Here is a 16,624-nt window from a genome sequence, read left to right on the forward strand (position 1 = left end):
ATCTTTCTGATCAAGCACATATTATTTCAAATAATTGAATACCCCTACATCAAGTAAATACATGCTTACCCAGACTAAGTTAGTTTACTCTTCATCCTTCATTACATACATGTCCCTGAAGGGTTACGATTATTGGTGGGAGAATGTTGAGTTGAAATCTATATGGGGCACTATGGTTTAGCAAGTGCTGGGAACTGAGTCCTTGTATCAAGCTTGTCTGATACCCACTCAAATTATATTTCTTAATCAGCCGGTCCAGCAAACTACTTGCTTTGGATTGGCAACTTCTAAAAGTGTAAATACTTGCACTGTTCCATCCCTGGCCCTTTATGAGATTGGCAACTTCTAAAAGTGTAAATGCTTGCACTGTTCCATCCCTGGCCCTTTATGAGACATGGCAGACATATACCAACTACACTACGAATCAATTAAATTGTATGATAAAAATGGTACCTTTAATTCTTCTATGATTAATCCAAGGGGGTGGATATTATGGCGAACGGACACAAATGCTTGTCATTTGCGTTTTCTGAATACTACGAATGGGCTTATGTTACATAGACCAGATCCTCACTACCCACATTCAAATAAAGTTACCACTTATTCTGTTGGTAAATTGTTCCAACAAAGGTTGGAACATTCCACACTATCATCTGTAAAACACCATCCTTCCCTTTTATCGGATGACATAGATCTTTCTGATTTCCTTCCTGGTCCAAAGTTCCCTCACACTAAACGTTTGGTTTAATTTCGGATGCCTGTTTCCGGTCCAGGGAGGACATGGCTTGGATACAACCCGGATCTGTGACTGGGGATGAGTGCCTGAAAAGTGTCAGCGCTCCGTCCATCATCACCTTGTGTTTGCTTTGTTCGACCTAAGTTGGCAGGTTTATGTCCAAGCATGGGCCCCTTGCTCACTTTGCCACTGGATTCAAGCTAGCCTGGCTGATGAGGGTTGTTAGCCCAAAACCAGTCCCACGATCTATGTATCCAATCCAGGGAAGACAGGGCTTGGCAGTTTGGGCTGGACTGTTCCCATGGGGCACAGGGTCAAGACTGATTTGCATATAGCTGTGTCTGAACTTGGGTGGCGAAGTGAGCTAAAGAGCGATGATGGATTCAACCCAGATCTGGGACTGGGGGTGAGTGTCTGAAAAGTTTTGTTGGAGCTTATGGCATCCCATTTGGCGAGCTATATATTGGGCCCTGATGATATGCTGTAATTGGATATATTGTTGCATACAAACATTTTTGTCCCCTGTCTTTTGCATAATGTCTTTGTGATAAGGCATCTCAAACAGCTGGGACTTCCAAGATAGCACCTGTAGAACGCCCTGCAGGCACAGAGGGTGACACACCAGCTAGGAGTATGGATCGACCTGAGACGACACTAAAGGAATCATGGGAGACTGAATAACGTGAGGCGCGAGAGGAGCAGAAAGGCAGGGTGGAGAATCAGGAGGAGCGAAGTAGCTGGTGACTGAGGGAGGCGACCAGGAGGAGAGGAGAGACGGGCAACCCAAGACACTACTTAGAAAGAGCGCTGATGTATCCTATGGTCCCCAAGACAGAGAGGATGCAGTGATACGCCTTACTGTGGTCCAGGAGGGCCGCAGTTCCAGTCAAGTCCCATTGTTTCACTTTGTTAGAAACTGGTGGGGATTGGGAGGCTCCCCGGGACGGAGGCTGGGGGCAAGATGGCCTCTGACCAGCCATAGGGAGTAGTCGCATCCTCTCCCTCTCCCTAGGAATCTCAAAGGATGCTGTGATATGCTGTAGTATGCTGTAGTATGCTGCGCATTTTGAGTTGGCTGCGGTACTTGTGGAATTGGCTATCGGAGGTGGAAACTAGACAGCCATTTCAGCGATTCATTTCTTTGCGACTGGGACAGTGAAAGCTCACTCCTCTCTGAACTTGTGCTTCCTGATACCCAGAATGGTGCCAAGAGGGCCAAAAGCTCAGAAAGACCAGAAGGAGCCTTCAACTATTAACGACCCCGTTGCACCAACCCCTGTGTCGGTTGCTAACCTGTGAGCGGCGACACAAGCACGGAGACAGACCACCAAAAACCCTGGGGTTCCGGATGATCGGCGAGATGGGGCCGTCACAGATAAGGACAAGGATAAGGGAATCACCAGAAAAAGAGTGGCTAAGATGCGCCAGAATGAAGGCGCTATACCCAAGGAAAACAGCTTGCGGCAACGCACCTTGTACGAATTCTTCCCCGTAATGCCAGAGAACCCGGCGGCGCCTCTTCCTGCAAGCACTCTAGCACCTGACGGGATACCACTTCGGGGTAATCTCAAGATTCTTGGAAGACAAGGTGAGCTGAGCGATGACCGCGCGGATGGGCGACATAACGAGGAGCTCATGCAGGCGTCTGGAAGCGAGATAGGGAGCCGCGCGGATGATAAGAATGAGATGGTTGCTGGCCAGGAGATCTTGCAGCCCATTTCTTGGCACGCGATGCAGCCCGCAACACAGACTGTACCAGGTACAGAGTTATATGCACCACAGGTACCGGATCAAGCAAATGTGGGGTCGGAGCTGCACACAAATCCGCGTTTGAACACAAATGTCGGGAAAGGCACCGGGGGGTCCTCTGTTCAGGACACTCACTCGACCAGGGAGCTGAAATAAGGGGATACATTAGTGATACTGTTACTCATCTCAATGTTGTGCCTAGGGGTGATACAGGAGAGGACCCTTTCACAGGAAGGCAGCAAGTAGCTCCGCCACCAATATTGCCTGCTCCCGCTGGGCAGATAGTTCCTTTGCAAAGAACGGCCCCCTCTAACTCAGTCATAGGTTCTCCCAGCGATGACTGCTTCTTTTCCCTGAATTATGACTCAGGGTCATCTCTATCAAGTGGGGAAAGCTATACTGGGGACTCGGACTCTGAGCCTTCGGCAGTAGGAAAGCACCTCAGCCCAGAGGGCTTCGGCTATTCAGAGATCTAAACACCAGAAAGACAGACCTTGTTCTAAACCAAAGGTGGCAGGGAGTCACAGTCAGAGGTGGTTAAGAAGCTAGATTGGGATTACTCCGCCACCTCTCAGCTATATCAGGAGGGTGGGGGTATGAATGTACAGCAGCATCCTTCATCCAGTCCCCCACAGTCCCCCACCATGGACTTGTTATACACCACCTTGAAACAAATGCAAGGGGAGGCCAGATCAGAAAGTCGAAGGGCCAAACAGGCAAATAAGAAAATACAGGGATCATTAAGGAAAATGAATAAACTTTATGCAGATATAGCAGGAAGAGTTACTGAGGTGGAGGAGAGGACGGGATAACTGGAGGATGAAGTTTCTAAATGGCAAAAATTGAAGGAGGCACAGGAGAAAATCTCGGAGGATGTACAGTGGTAGCTCAAAAATTTCGAGAACCGCCAGAGACGGAATAACATTAGACTGTTAGGTGTGGTGGAGGGAACGGAAGGGCAGGATGTCCGGGCATATGTCATCGCCTTACTTAGGGGGGCTTTTCCCAATATAACAGCATGGAACTGGGAGAACGAAGTGCAGCGAGCCCACCGGTTTCCTTTGACCCAGAGGAAAGGATACGTAGCATCCCAGGCTGATAGACCCAGGGCTATACTGGTCTATGTGGCGAATTACCTACTCAGACAGGAGGTCATGGACAAGGCAAAACTCGAGGCCAGGTGATCATATGATGGCACAACATTCTTTGCCCATCCAGACTTTTGCCACGCCACGGTGCAGAGGAGGTGGCGGCTGAGACAATTGATATCTACCTTTCAGAAACTGGGGTGTGAAGTCTTCCTGTTATTTCCATCTCGTCTTAAGGTGTTGGTGAATGGACTAGTTAGGATGTTCTTTTAAGAAATAAAGGCCCAAGCATATTTAGCAAAGCTAAAAGAAAAAAGGGAGCAAAGTGGCACCAGTGTCGCATTGAGATAAATGATAAAATCAAGTTTGCAGCCTTAGTGATGAAAAAGTATATTTACCAGACAGAGCACTAAAACAGCACACGGGTACTAGGGTAGGAAACATAGGGAGGGGGGCACGACTTCCTGAGGGCTTTAGCTGTCACGCATAGGTCAGGATTGACCTATTTGCCTGAAAGAGGGGTTGGGGTTCTGAGGGAGGAGGCCTGGGGGGGAGCGGGGAGGGGCACTGGCACAGGGCACAGCACATTTTGACACTGTTTTGAATATGTGTTTGGCACATGTTGGAGTAAGCAACGCGAACTGAATGTGGAACTGGATTCCGTTGGAGCATTAGATACTAAAGGAAAGTTGATCATATTTTGGCCAGTTAATTGGTTAGGGCAGGCACCAGATGTATTCTAATGATTACACGGATAGTTATGCTTAATGTGTGCGGCCTGAATAATCGCCTTAAGAGACAACGTGTATGTGCATTATTGAAAAACACGCGAGCAGACTTTGTGTGTCTGCAGGAAACGCAAATTGAGGGAACTAAGGGATTTCTGCTAGATCAATTAGGGTTTCACTTGCTCGCCCACTCAAAGCAGGGGGTCAAGACCAGAGGGGTGGCTATAGTGTCGAGACTCAAAGATGTTGTGGTGAGGAAGAAACTCGAGGATCAGTGGGCAGATGGGTTTTGATAGAGTGTTTGATTGATGGGGACTGGGTTACCTTGGGGTCAATTTATGGCTCAATGGAAGACGATCCAGAGATTTTTGACTTTTTAGACTTAGAACTAGCCACATGGGCTCCACGTGTTACTCTTACTGGAGACTTTAATATCAACGGATGGGAGGATTGGGTTTGGATTCTTCTGGAAGATACCAGGCCCGGAAGAAGAGGGTCTGTCGAGCAATCCTTAGTCTAGCAAAGAATAATACATTAGTGGAAGCATGGGCAAATTTAAAACCTAGTGATTCCGGGTTTACATATTACTCGGCTCCCCATAAGCTCTGTGTCAGATTAGACTATTTTCTTGTCTCGAGCTTTCTACTATCGAAGTCACAATTGAAAGATTGCCCTGGATCATTTCTGATCATAACCCTCTGGTTTTGTCCTTAGATGTGCCAACGAAAGTTAGGCAGGAGCGGTTGTGGACTTTTGAGAGGGGATTGCTAAAGGATGACAACCACATTTGTGACATGAGAGAGTGGATTAAAGGCTTCTGGGAGATCAATAGGAGTAGTACGGCTTCAGGAATCGCCTGGGATGCCTTTAAGGCAGGGGTCCGGGGGGAGACATTAAGTTTTAGTATTTTTAACCAGAAGCAGGACTGGTTAAGGATGGCAGAATTAACCAGGGCGCTGGTAGATGCTGAAGAGGACTTAGCCCACTGTGCGGTGACAGGTGCGCCGCTCGAGCAGGCACCTATTAAGGTCACCAGGGTGAAAGCTAAGGCAGAAGAGAGTATATTTAGTAAGGCTGCTGCTACCTTTTTAGCAAAAAGGGAGCAGTGCTATAAACTCAGCGAACGTGTGGGACATAATTTAGTGGTACGTGCTAGGCAGAAAGCAGCTATAGGCAAAGAAAAAGAGATCACAGATAGCTCTGGGTGGCTCCTTACAGGCTCAGAGGGATCAGTGAAGTCTTCAGGCAGTTTTATCTCACACTTTATGATGAGGTACAACCAAAAGACCCCAACGAAATTCAAGCATATCTTTATGACATCCTCATTTCTACTCTTTCTGATGATGATAAGGAAATCCTAGATGCACCTCTGGAAGCAGAAAAGATTATGGCCGCCTTGTCAAGCCTGCCTTCCGGTAAAGCAGCAGGGCCAGATCAGATCCCCATTGAATTAATTAAAGTTTTTTGGGATGTTATCAGCTTGGATCTGGTCATCACAATACAGCAGGCTCAGTTAGGGATATCTGTTCCGGGAACCTGGGCAGGAGCGGACGTTGTGATTATTTTAAAGAAAAGGAAGCCGCCTACAGAACCAGGGTCCTACAGGCCAATCACACTTATGAATTCAGATGCGAAGATTTTTTTGAAAGCATTGGCAGTCAGTTTGTCAAGGGTAATAGGTACACTGGTCAGCATAAATCAACATGGTTTCATCCCAGGAAGAGGTACAATGCACCACATCCATAAAGTTATTACTCTATTCGATGCCATGGAGGTTCCAGGAGACCCGATGGCTGTTATGTTGCTGGACGCTGAGAAAGCATTTGATCAGGTCTCCTGGGAATTTCTTTGGTTAAATCTAAGGCGATCTGGTTTCGGAGAGAACTTTATTAAAGCGGTTCAGGCATTATATATAGATCCCACAGCTCGACTTCGTGTGAATGCAGGATATACATTGCCCCTTCAGATCAAACGAGGTACGAGACAGGGCTGCCCGTGTTCACCACTCCTCTTTGCTATGTATATAGACCCTTTAGTTAGAAAAATGGAGGTGAATGATAGGATTCCCCCAATAGAGACCCAAAGAGGCCATTGTAAGATTCTGGCTTACGCCGACGATGTAGCGGTCATCACCCCAGCACCCACAGAGGCTATAAGAGAGGTGGAATTGGAAGCTGCGCGCTTTGGCCAGGTCACAAGACCCAGATCATCAAGAATGGGAAGGCAGAGTGTTCGGATCTTTGGGTGGTGCAATCTGGAGTTTACTTGGGGGTAAAGATTTCCGCAGACTTGGACAGTCTGGTGGAGACAAATATAGGGCCAATAATTAATAAAGCTAAGAAGGATTTGGATAGGCTACATAACCTTCATTTGTCTATAGTAGGATGCACTAACATTGTCAAAATGATTCTTCTGCCAAAGTTCCTCTATCTCTTCAGGGCAATCCCAATTATGTTCGAGGCAAAGTGGTTCACTATATTAGAACAGATGATAAATAGATTTATTTGGGCGTACGGCAAGACCAGTAGGGCTCTGAGGTATATGTCGCTCCCTAGGGAAAGAGGCGGGTGGGCCCTGCCTGACTTGAAATTGTACTACTAGGTAACAGCCCTACAGTTCATGACGGGGTTGATAGGGGGAGGAGAGACTGAAGCAGAAGATACACTAGGATCTATAGCTATATATGCGTTGGTGCTTGGTGGGGAGGCAGGGAATGCCTTCTTGAAATACACAGACCCCAGTTACTTTAAAAGAACGAAGTATGAAACTGTGATTACAGCACACAACATTTGGATAGCATTTATGAAAAAAAATGGATTGAGGAGGTTCAATGCATTCAATGCATGCACCAGGTTGATGGAGAATCCCACACTCCCGCGGGAAATATTTGCAGATACTGTTTTTTCAGAGTGGGGGTGGCGGGGGGTAACGAAGGTGGGGTATATGATGGGGTGGAGAGAATGTACCAATTTTCTGATATTCGGTCAATATATGGGGTTGATTCAAGGAATTTTTTTAAGTATTTACAGGTTAGGAGTTTTTTAGTTACTAAAAAAAGAGGTCCGTCTGGGCTTGGGAAGAACGCAATTTTGGAAGTAATTCAAGGTGGAGTCGGTTGTACGATTAAAAGATTTTATGCTGAGTTGATTGCAAGTAAAGAAGATGATATTGAGAAGCATGAGACCAAATGGGTAGATAAGTTAGGGATAGGGCAGTAGTGTTTCCGTCTGAGTTAGGTAAAAAAACTCTCTGTTCAGCGGCCCTTCAGGCTCAGCACTACAAAACAATGTATTCGTTATATCACACGCCTGCTAGGATTGCGCAATGGGGAGGAACAGTTGGAATTAACTGCCCTCGCTGTGACACCTTAGACGATGATATAGTACATATCTTTGCCACGTGCCCACACTTGCAACCACTTCACAGTGCCATAGAATTATTCTTAAAGAGATTATTGGGAGTAGAGATGACTTTAACGCCATTAAGAATCTTGCTTGGGGTAAACGTTGATGGCACGTAGGCTCAATCCGGTCACTTTATTTTCTTAGCTATGGCAGTATTACGAATATGTATTGCCTCAGCATGGCTTGATCGTTTGCCACCTACCTTTCATCAATGGTTGGCTAGACTGCTTCCTGTTTATAACCTCAAAAAGGAGGTGTATGCAAGGAAGGGTAAAAGGGGAAGAAGATTAGGGCTACAAATATGGGAGCCTATAAATAACTGGAAGGAAAGGCAAGCCACGGCTGTTTAGTTATTACTCCTTGTGCTCTTGGGAGATTTTTATTTTTATTTTACTTCTATTGTAACATTTTGCTTCCTGATTTATGTATCATTCTCTGCTTTGAATTCTTTTTGTGCTCATATATATATGCAGTTAAGATTCTGATCACAACATGTGCTTCAGCTTATGTATATGTTTGTTTTTATACATATTGATTTTGTTTTTCATGACTAATGTGCACCGTAAAAAAGGGGGGAAAATACTTCAATAATGATATTTAAAACAAAACAAAAAAGAAACTGGTGGGGATTTGGAGAAAAAAATTGTGCACAACCCCAAAAGTAGTGACAAGAAGGGAGCTCTTCCATTGACCCACCCCATCATCACTTTCACATTGGGTGACAGCATGGGAGAAGGTTAGATAAACTACCAATAGAAAAAATCTCCACCCTACCGCCCCCTGCCAGACCTAATTGTTTTTTGTTTTGTTTGCTTTGTCATTTTTTTCAAGTGCTCCATTGCTTCGGGGGCAGCACCTTTGCGTGCCACCCTGGTGCACAGGAAACGTGCCGTCAGCGAGCGAATGCTTAGCACTCAGACACTGGTTGTACTACACAGAGTTGAAGACGGGACTACACCTGCTCCTCCAGCATCTGTTTCATGTGACAGATGACAGGCATGCTCGGTACGGACAACAAATGTCTTTTTAAGGCTCTCTCAGACCACGTAACTCCAGGTAGGTCAGGCGGCGCCTTTGCTATTAAGATGATTCAGAAAAGGGGGTGGTGATGAACAGAGTGTCTGAATTAAGCAGACCACTCTTACCCAGTCCAAAGATCAGGGCTAGATCCATCACCGTTTTTTAGCTCACTGCACCATCCCAGCTCAGAACTTGGCTATATGCAAATTAGTCTGACCCTGGCCCAGTGCATCATGGGAACAGGGCAGACCAAACTACCAAGCCAATTCTTTACCAGAAAGGAGACAAACTACCAGGGACCGGTTTCTGGCATTTCAGCCGTCTTCGGCCCGGCTTGCTTGAATCCTGATGGTGCAGTGAGAAAGGGACTCATGTCTGAGTATACCCATATAGTGGAACCCTCTCACCACAATCTGGTAGGAGCAGAGCCCGTTTTTTGATTTTTAGGTCCTGATCAATGCCACGGATCACACTGGGCCAACCAGTAGAAACATGTTGACCACACTCACCACGGTGGGGGGACGATAGAATCCCAAGCACACCGATCACTTATTTTAATTACCATATAGATGTCAGTCATATTAAAGTTGATTTGACATCTATAATGGCCTTTTAATCTCACTTTTGTCTTTAAGGGCCCCCACTTAGTTCAGAAGTGCATCCCTGTCGTCAGGTGTATACCCGCCCTCTATCAAACAAAGTTTTTAGAAAGCGAGGACTGGTCAATGAAGAAGCATGACACCAGGTGGTGTGTGAGACCAGTCCTTTACTTTTTGTGAGATGCCTGCACTCACAAATTAACACTGTAGCACCTCGGTCTCCTAACTGGGAGCGGCCCTATTTGTGCTGAACATTTTATGTTGGAGGCTGCTTGCTTCTCGTACCCCGTACCTCTGGTTCCCCTACCCAGGTCTTCCCTGGGGCTTTGGTGGTTATACATATTGAAACTTTCACAAAATAACTTACAGATGTTTTTACACTTTGCCGTTCATGGGATTTAGTCTGAACTTTGTTATGTTATGTTATGTAAAAATTCTTATAGAGCGCACTTACACCAAATGGTTTCTTGGCGCTATGGGCAAAAGGGAAGCAGATGAGGAGAGATGAGAACGGGGAGAAAAAGAATAAAAAGGAAAAAAAAAGGAATTGACTAGGAACAGAAGGAGGACCTAGTTATGTGCTTTGCAGAACAAGTGGGTTTTCAGGAAAGACCTGAAGTGAGTGTAAGAGGTAGTGAGCCTAAACTCTAAAGGGAGTGCGTTCCAAAAGGAAGGGGCAGGAAACGAGAATCTGAGCCCTCCATGTTTCTTGCGTTTAAAGGTGGATATCTTGAGTAAAGCAAGATGGGAGGATCGGAGGTTAGGAGAAGGGGCATAGTGATAGAGGAGAGAGGAAATAAAGGCTGGGCTTTAAAGATAATGCAGCCTAGTTTGAAGAAACAACGTTCCGCTACAGGAAGCCAAAGAAGTGTTTTTAACAGGGGACGAACATGCTGGTGCCTGGGCTGTTTGAAAATCAATTGTGCGGCCTGGTTCTGAACCAGCTGCAATCCATTCAACTGGTAGGCAGGAATGCCAACATAGGGGGAGTTGGAATAATCTAACCTGGAAATTACCAGGGCCAGTAAAGCCAGGGTGAGAGCCTTTGTAGTGAGGAATCGGGATATCTTACGGATTTCGCATAAGTGAAAAAAACTAGAAGAGACCACCATATTAATCTGGGGTTTCATTGAAAGATCTTTACAGATGACCACCCCAGGACTTTTAGCGGAGTCAGCAGGGCGGGGGGGACCTAGGCGGGTAGGTCAAAAGTTAGAGCTCCATGGGTTGGAGGCACCCCCGATAAGAACCAATTCGTTCTTATTGGGGTTGAGTTTCAAATGATTTGCCCCCATCCAGTCGCTGATATGGCATAGAGTGGACTGGAAGTTGTGGATGGATTGATACGAGTGGTCGATATCGAGGATCAATTGAATGTCGTCTGCATAATTAAATGCAGTGACATTGCTGCACCGTAAAGACCAGATAAGGGGAGTAAGATACAGGTTGAAAAGGAGGGGGGAAAGAGAGGAACCCTGCGGGACACCACATGTCAACCCAACCTTGTCCGCAGAGAACTGGGAGAGACGGACAGCCTGGTGACCGTTACTCACGAATGAGCGGACCCAGTCAAGGGCCAATCCCCGGATGCCGGCCTCCTCGACACGGCCGACCAGGATATCATGGTCGACCGTATCGAAGGCAGCCGACAAGTCCAGAAGCACCAAGGCATGACTGATGTTACAATCCGCGCCCCTCCGCAGCTCCTCCATCACTGAGAGAATGACCAACTCCGTAGAATGAGCAGGTCGGAAACCGGCCTGTTGATGGTCGAGGAACTGCGAGTGCTCAATAAATAAGCTAAAGAAGAAAAAGAACTTACAGTTGTTTTTACACTTTGCCATTCATGGGGTTTAGTCTGAACTTTGTGAACAAGGTTGAACAACAATGCCCCCCTGTTATTCTGTTCTGGTCAAGCCCTAACACCTAGACAAAACATGTAGACGCAGCTATTGTTTGGGAACACATACATTCATATGAGAGTACACGTATAGATAATGGACTCTTGGGGAGGTACCTTTCCAGAGAGAAGAGCAGGACAGCACCTGTGATGTAGATCTACCATCTATAGACTGAAGTACGGGGGCCTGCAGATAACGCCCAGAGATCTTCTAATATATAATCATCTTGCTTCTATACAAGGGGAGGGAGGTTAGGCTACACTGACATTCATTATGACAGCTTCTTTTATGATTTACAAACTACTTGCTATTCTGACCGTATTTGTGTTAGGCGTTTTTCTGCTGATTGTGGCAAGTATATTGCATACTAGAGCACGTTAGTTCAAATAAATATTTTAAACTTGTTTATGTCTCTGTTAGATCTTATTGTGGACAATTACAAGAGTGTGAGCAAAAGGGTGTGTCTTGCAACCCCGATTCCTGAGAGAGTTGGGTGTGTTGTGTTCTGGGGTGTCTAATCACTTGTTCCTCTGTAATGAATAGGTGGGCAAGTGAGACACTATAGCTAGTTGGTTACGGGCTCATGTTTGCTAAGGTAGTAGGATAACTCAGTCCCTGCATACTGAGGTCCCATAATCCCAAGCACAGTCCTGCGTTTGCGCAGAATCCCTGCAGCAACGCTGGTTAAAAAGTGGAATTGCAGGACATTTATAAGGCATGTCTGATGGGGTCTTGAATAAGGAACAACTCCTTAAATTACGACAGAAAAAATAACACAACAGCATGGCACGAAACCTGGAAGGGAGGCTGCAGAATCTGCCCAGGCTGCAACTGGGGGCCCAACAGAGTTTAAAAAGTCATCCCAACCCATAAATAGTGTGCAGAGAGCACAGCAGTCAACGGACTGGAAGTAGGGAGAAAGCAGTACTCCTCAGATTGGTTTGGCCTATGCCGGGGTAACACGGAGGGCCAAAAGGGCCTATACAAAATAAATGAATACTATACAGATTGACTGGCAGCAAATGGACAGATTGAGCAAAATTAGAGGCTGAGTCTACCCAGGAACGTTTTCTACAAAGAACAAAAGAATGGCATGAAGTGCTATATAAAAACAGAATTATTTCAGTCCTGCATAGAGCACATGCCATTTCACCATAAGGGACACAATCTGGAAGGTTAGAAAATACTTTTGGGCCTAGGAATCCTTTGGAAAATCTCACTTTCTGGATGAAATGACAACATTCAGAGATAATTCCTCAGAGAAAGTTCCTCCACCAAAAGGATTCACTCTTTTTGATCCTCATTCAGAACTCTGAGAATTTTCTATTAACATAAAGGTAAAACTAGGCACTTTGACTCCAAAGCTTGCATTGTTCTTTAGCTCAGTCCTCAGAGTCAATGGACATGCCTTGCACTGGAAGGAGCACAAGCAACATATTTTTACGTACAGTGAAGTTATAACTTCCACATTGTCAGCACTAACATGGCAACACAATATGATACTATTGCAGTAGTATACAGGTCTGCTAAGGAGTAGAAAAAGTGATGGTAAATAAACAAGTATGTTAAAGCTGAGAAGATATTGTACCATAGCAAGTTTCAATGTTATACTGATAAATATCTTTTGATAACATAGTCTCTAAAAATATGATAAAGCTAGACATTTTTATTGCTGATCAACTTTCTATGGTGGTCACTTAGTTCACTGATTCAATTGTGTAAGATTGTCAGTGAATCCCAAACTGTAAAATCTTATACACATTAATATTGGCTCCTTTGAGTTGATTAACTCCATTAAATCTGAAGGTTTTAATAGTGTAATATAGTACATGAAGAATCAAGCAGGTGAATTAGCTTAGTAAATAATGTGGACCGATTTTATGTTTGAAGCAAGTTACTCTAATTAGGTTTAGCTTTTATAATATGTCTGTTTTCTGAATCGAAAGAAGGTATGTTATTATTTGCCTTTATTATTTACCTTCATTCTATTCCTGTATATCTGTAATCAACACACATATTTGGCTTAACCTTGAAAAAAACGCAGAAATACTTTGAATTTTAAGAAACACCTTTTGGGTGCAGAAATATAATTTCTTATTTTAGCTAATGCTGGCAAAAGTATACATATGAGTCACTATTTAAAAAACGTAGGAGTCAGATAAACACTAAATATAATTTGACCTGCCTTGTTAAAGGTGCTTCCAATAATTTGGTTTATTAAATCATTTATTAGCATTGATAGGGATTGACAACAATCACATAAAGTACTTTTGATCTGGGCTACTCTTTAATTTAAAAACCTGATTATTTAGATATTCACGTTGAAAAATGACAAGTACAGAAACTAGATTGCTCTAGGATTGCTTATCAGGTTTATAAGACCTGTACCTTAGGTCTAAATATTTAACAAGTAAGGAATTTGGATGTGTAAGGAGGCTGCTGTGGCAAAACTGCATTTAATAGGGTAGGTTATAAAATGTATTGAGTTTTCTTATATGTGGCCTAAACTATAAGGAGCATATTGAGTGTCCTGATTAATGTAATGCACCAAGAGTCTCAAATACTTTGTTTTATATTTAAAGATGAGTAATGTTATGTTTATGATTTCCTTTGTCTATTTCGAAAACCTTGCTATCTCCTTGTTTTCCCGAGCAAGATAAAGTGTATTTAATACAATTTTTGTAATAGTTTCAAATTTCATGCTATCAATTTTGTTATCCAGATGTTGATTGTGGATGGCTCTGCACTTCTTTTCATGATGTCAATTAGTCACCAATAAATATTTTACTTATTCCCCATTCTTTTTCAAATCAAACTTTAATTAAGATACAAAAAACACACCTGATGCTCATCACAAATAATATTTGCACAGTGGTGATTCTGTGTTTGATTTTGCCACTTAGGTCAAAATTACCCAGTCAATGTTACAATTTTTATGTAACACAATGGTGCATAGAGTTATTGCATTATGTCAGCGATTGTCAACCATTGTTTTATAGCTAGCTTGATGGTAAATTTATAGTATTGTAATAATCTAATCTGCCACTTTACAAAGTAGTCTTCATAAAAAGGTAAATGGAGAAATGTATTACATTTTGAAAATGTAGCGAAATGTGAGGTAAAATACACAGTTGTCATAAAAAATTGAAAACCTAAATGCTTTAAAGAAAACTGGTTTATAAAACAGCTATCTGTTAGAATTGTAACATGTTCAAAAGGAAACTAACATACTGGGACAAATGTAGTTGAAAATAAACAGTACCTGTTTATTGTTGTCATTTTGACACAGCCTTTTCATGGACACAAAATGTCTAATTTTCCTGGTAACACAAAGAATCAAACATTATTACTTAAAACAGACAAAAGATATATTTTCAAAATGGCACAGTAATAAAAAATATATATCTTATGAAGATATGCCTCACCAAATATTATCCTCTATTATAAATGGCACATTGCCTGATCCTTAATCATTTGCCCATCTGGCATGAACTTACACTTGTAAATTGATTGAGTGGCATAACATTACGCCAATGTTGGTGTAACATTACATTTAATGACATCCTTTCTCAAAGCTTTGGAGCAGGTTATTCAGAGAGGCAATGAGTTACAAAATAAGTGAACAAACTGTTTCACAAGTGTACTGACAAACTTTTCGAATCGCATTCCCAGACTTGATACAGTCAGAAATGCTTTCCTTAAAGCAGGGGACATGGGGGTGTAAATCTATATTCAGGATGGAAGAGCAGATTGGGACCCCAGAAATTGGTAAGGAAATAAGCAGAGAGGTTTTTTTTTCAATGGGAACAAAATGTTGTCACAGGAGATTTTGTTTTAAATTCAGCAAGTGCACTTTTGTTAACCTTTTAAGAATGTATAAATGTACACTGCACATTTACGATGTGAAGATGATTAAGAATATGAATACTTTACAGGAAAACCCCAAGATTTTTTAGCTTAAAAAAAATCTTAAATCCTACATTAAAACAATATACAGGTGAAGAATTATGATTTATTTTGATTACTAGACCCAATATTTCCTCTGCTGAGTGACACAAAATTCCTGCTGTGGATTGAGAGGCAATATGTGGGCAGGATCGCAAAGTGTATGAAGGGGATTTATATGGATTAAACAGAAGTTTGACATCGTTTTAGAGTTGTATTGAGGAATATACTTAAAAAGTACTTATACATCGGGCATGTCTTTCAGTCGATTCCATATTTTAATACTTTTATTACATCTAAACTATTTGTAATGTTCCAGCCCAAATAACTACAAAATAATTTTATTTAAAATACACCTTTGCTAAGGAAAAGTAATACGTGTTAAATTTGCTTCTTCCATTTCTTTATAGCTGTGGGTGATTTAGTGTTTGGTTACTTGCTTGTCATCAGCCATAAATGAGTGTGCTTGTTTTCTCTGTGTTACTTCACCATAGAAGAGGAAATTGAAACAATTGAGTAGAAATGAACACCACAATTGAACAAACCTAGACTACACATTCTACTAGGAAACAAAATGAGATACATTGAAACATAATCAAAATAGTCTTTTGCATTCTGCCTTTGTTGCAAAAACTTGACATCTACTTTCATCTTGTACTACTTGGAATTTATCAGTGTACTAAGGAGTGAGATGAGCAATGCAACTTCAGATATATTTCAGTGTATTCATACAGTTCACTCAATGCATGCACACAAAAAATCAACAAAAGAATTCTTAATATTTACATATTCAAATGTAAATGCAGTATTAGACCTCTTGCAAAGACTGACAGGAGCCCAAAGTGTGACCACAACTGCCTTCAAGCTTTAAAATTAAGTGGGATGTAGAGGCAAGGGCTACAAATTTTGTGTGAGGTAAACATAATTTTTAACACCTGATAAAAGAAACTGTAACAACCCTCTGTACATACAATTGTTCAACTGCTACAATTTTGCATATGGGAATACTTACACATTTGGGGCCATATGTATCAAGCCTTTTTCCCATTTGCCAATGGGCAGATTCTCAAAATCAGCCCATTGGTGAATTGGAAAAAGCCTTTTGGGATGTATCATCCCTATAGGCCATCGCAAAATTAAGAACTTTAAAATTTGTTATTCCCTATCATGCAAATGCAATTAAGGAATTGCAAATTGCGAATCCTCCAATGCAATTCTGGAAGCACAAGCTATTTGACCTTAAGGAATTACAAATTACCACCAACTTCAAGTTGGTGGTAATTTGCGATTTTCTTTAAAAAAGCACTTTTTTGATTTTTTTAAAGTGCCAAATGTGCGTAAAATGTGCACACATGCTTATTTCAGGGGTGCAACAGGGTGTCCTTTGGCACCCTTGCAACCTTGGAATTGCATTCTCAATTTGCAATTCTATAATTGGTAATCACAAATTGAGA

The 16,624-nt window shown here is 42.7% G+C and overlaps 1 protein-coding gene across 1 annotated transcript in view; it reads right to left on the reverse strand.

Moving 5' to 3' along the window:
- Positions 1-16,624, reverse strand: part of PDE8B (phosphodiesterase 8B) — a 1,129,923-nt gene that overhangs the window by 250,032 nt on the left and 863,267 nt on the right. Inside the window, exon 11 of the mRNA XM_086960753.1 lies at positions 14,488-14,545. Within this exon, the coding sequence (XP_086816879.1) occupies positions 14,488-14,545 (58 nt within the window). The remainder of the gene's footprint in view (positions 1-14,487; positions 14,546-16,624) is intronic.

Source organism: Lissotriton vulgaris, chromosome 3_1, assembly GCF_964263255.1.
Source record: "Lissotriton vulgaris chromosome 3_1, aLisVul1.2, whole genome shotgun sequence".
Lineage (NCBI taxonomy): Eukaryota > Metazoa > Chordata > Amphibia > Caudata > Salamandridae > Lissotriton > Lissotriton vulgaris.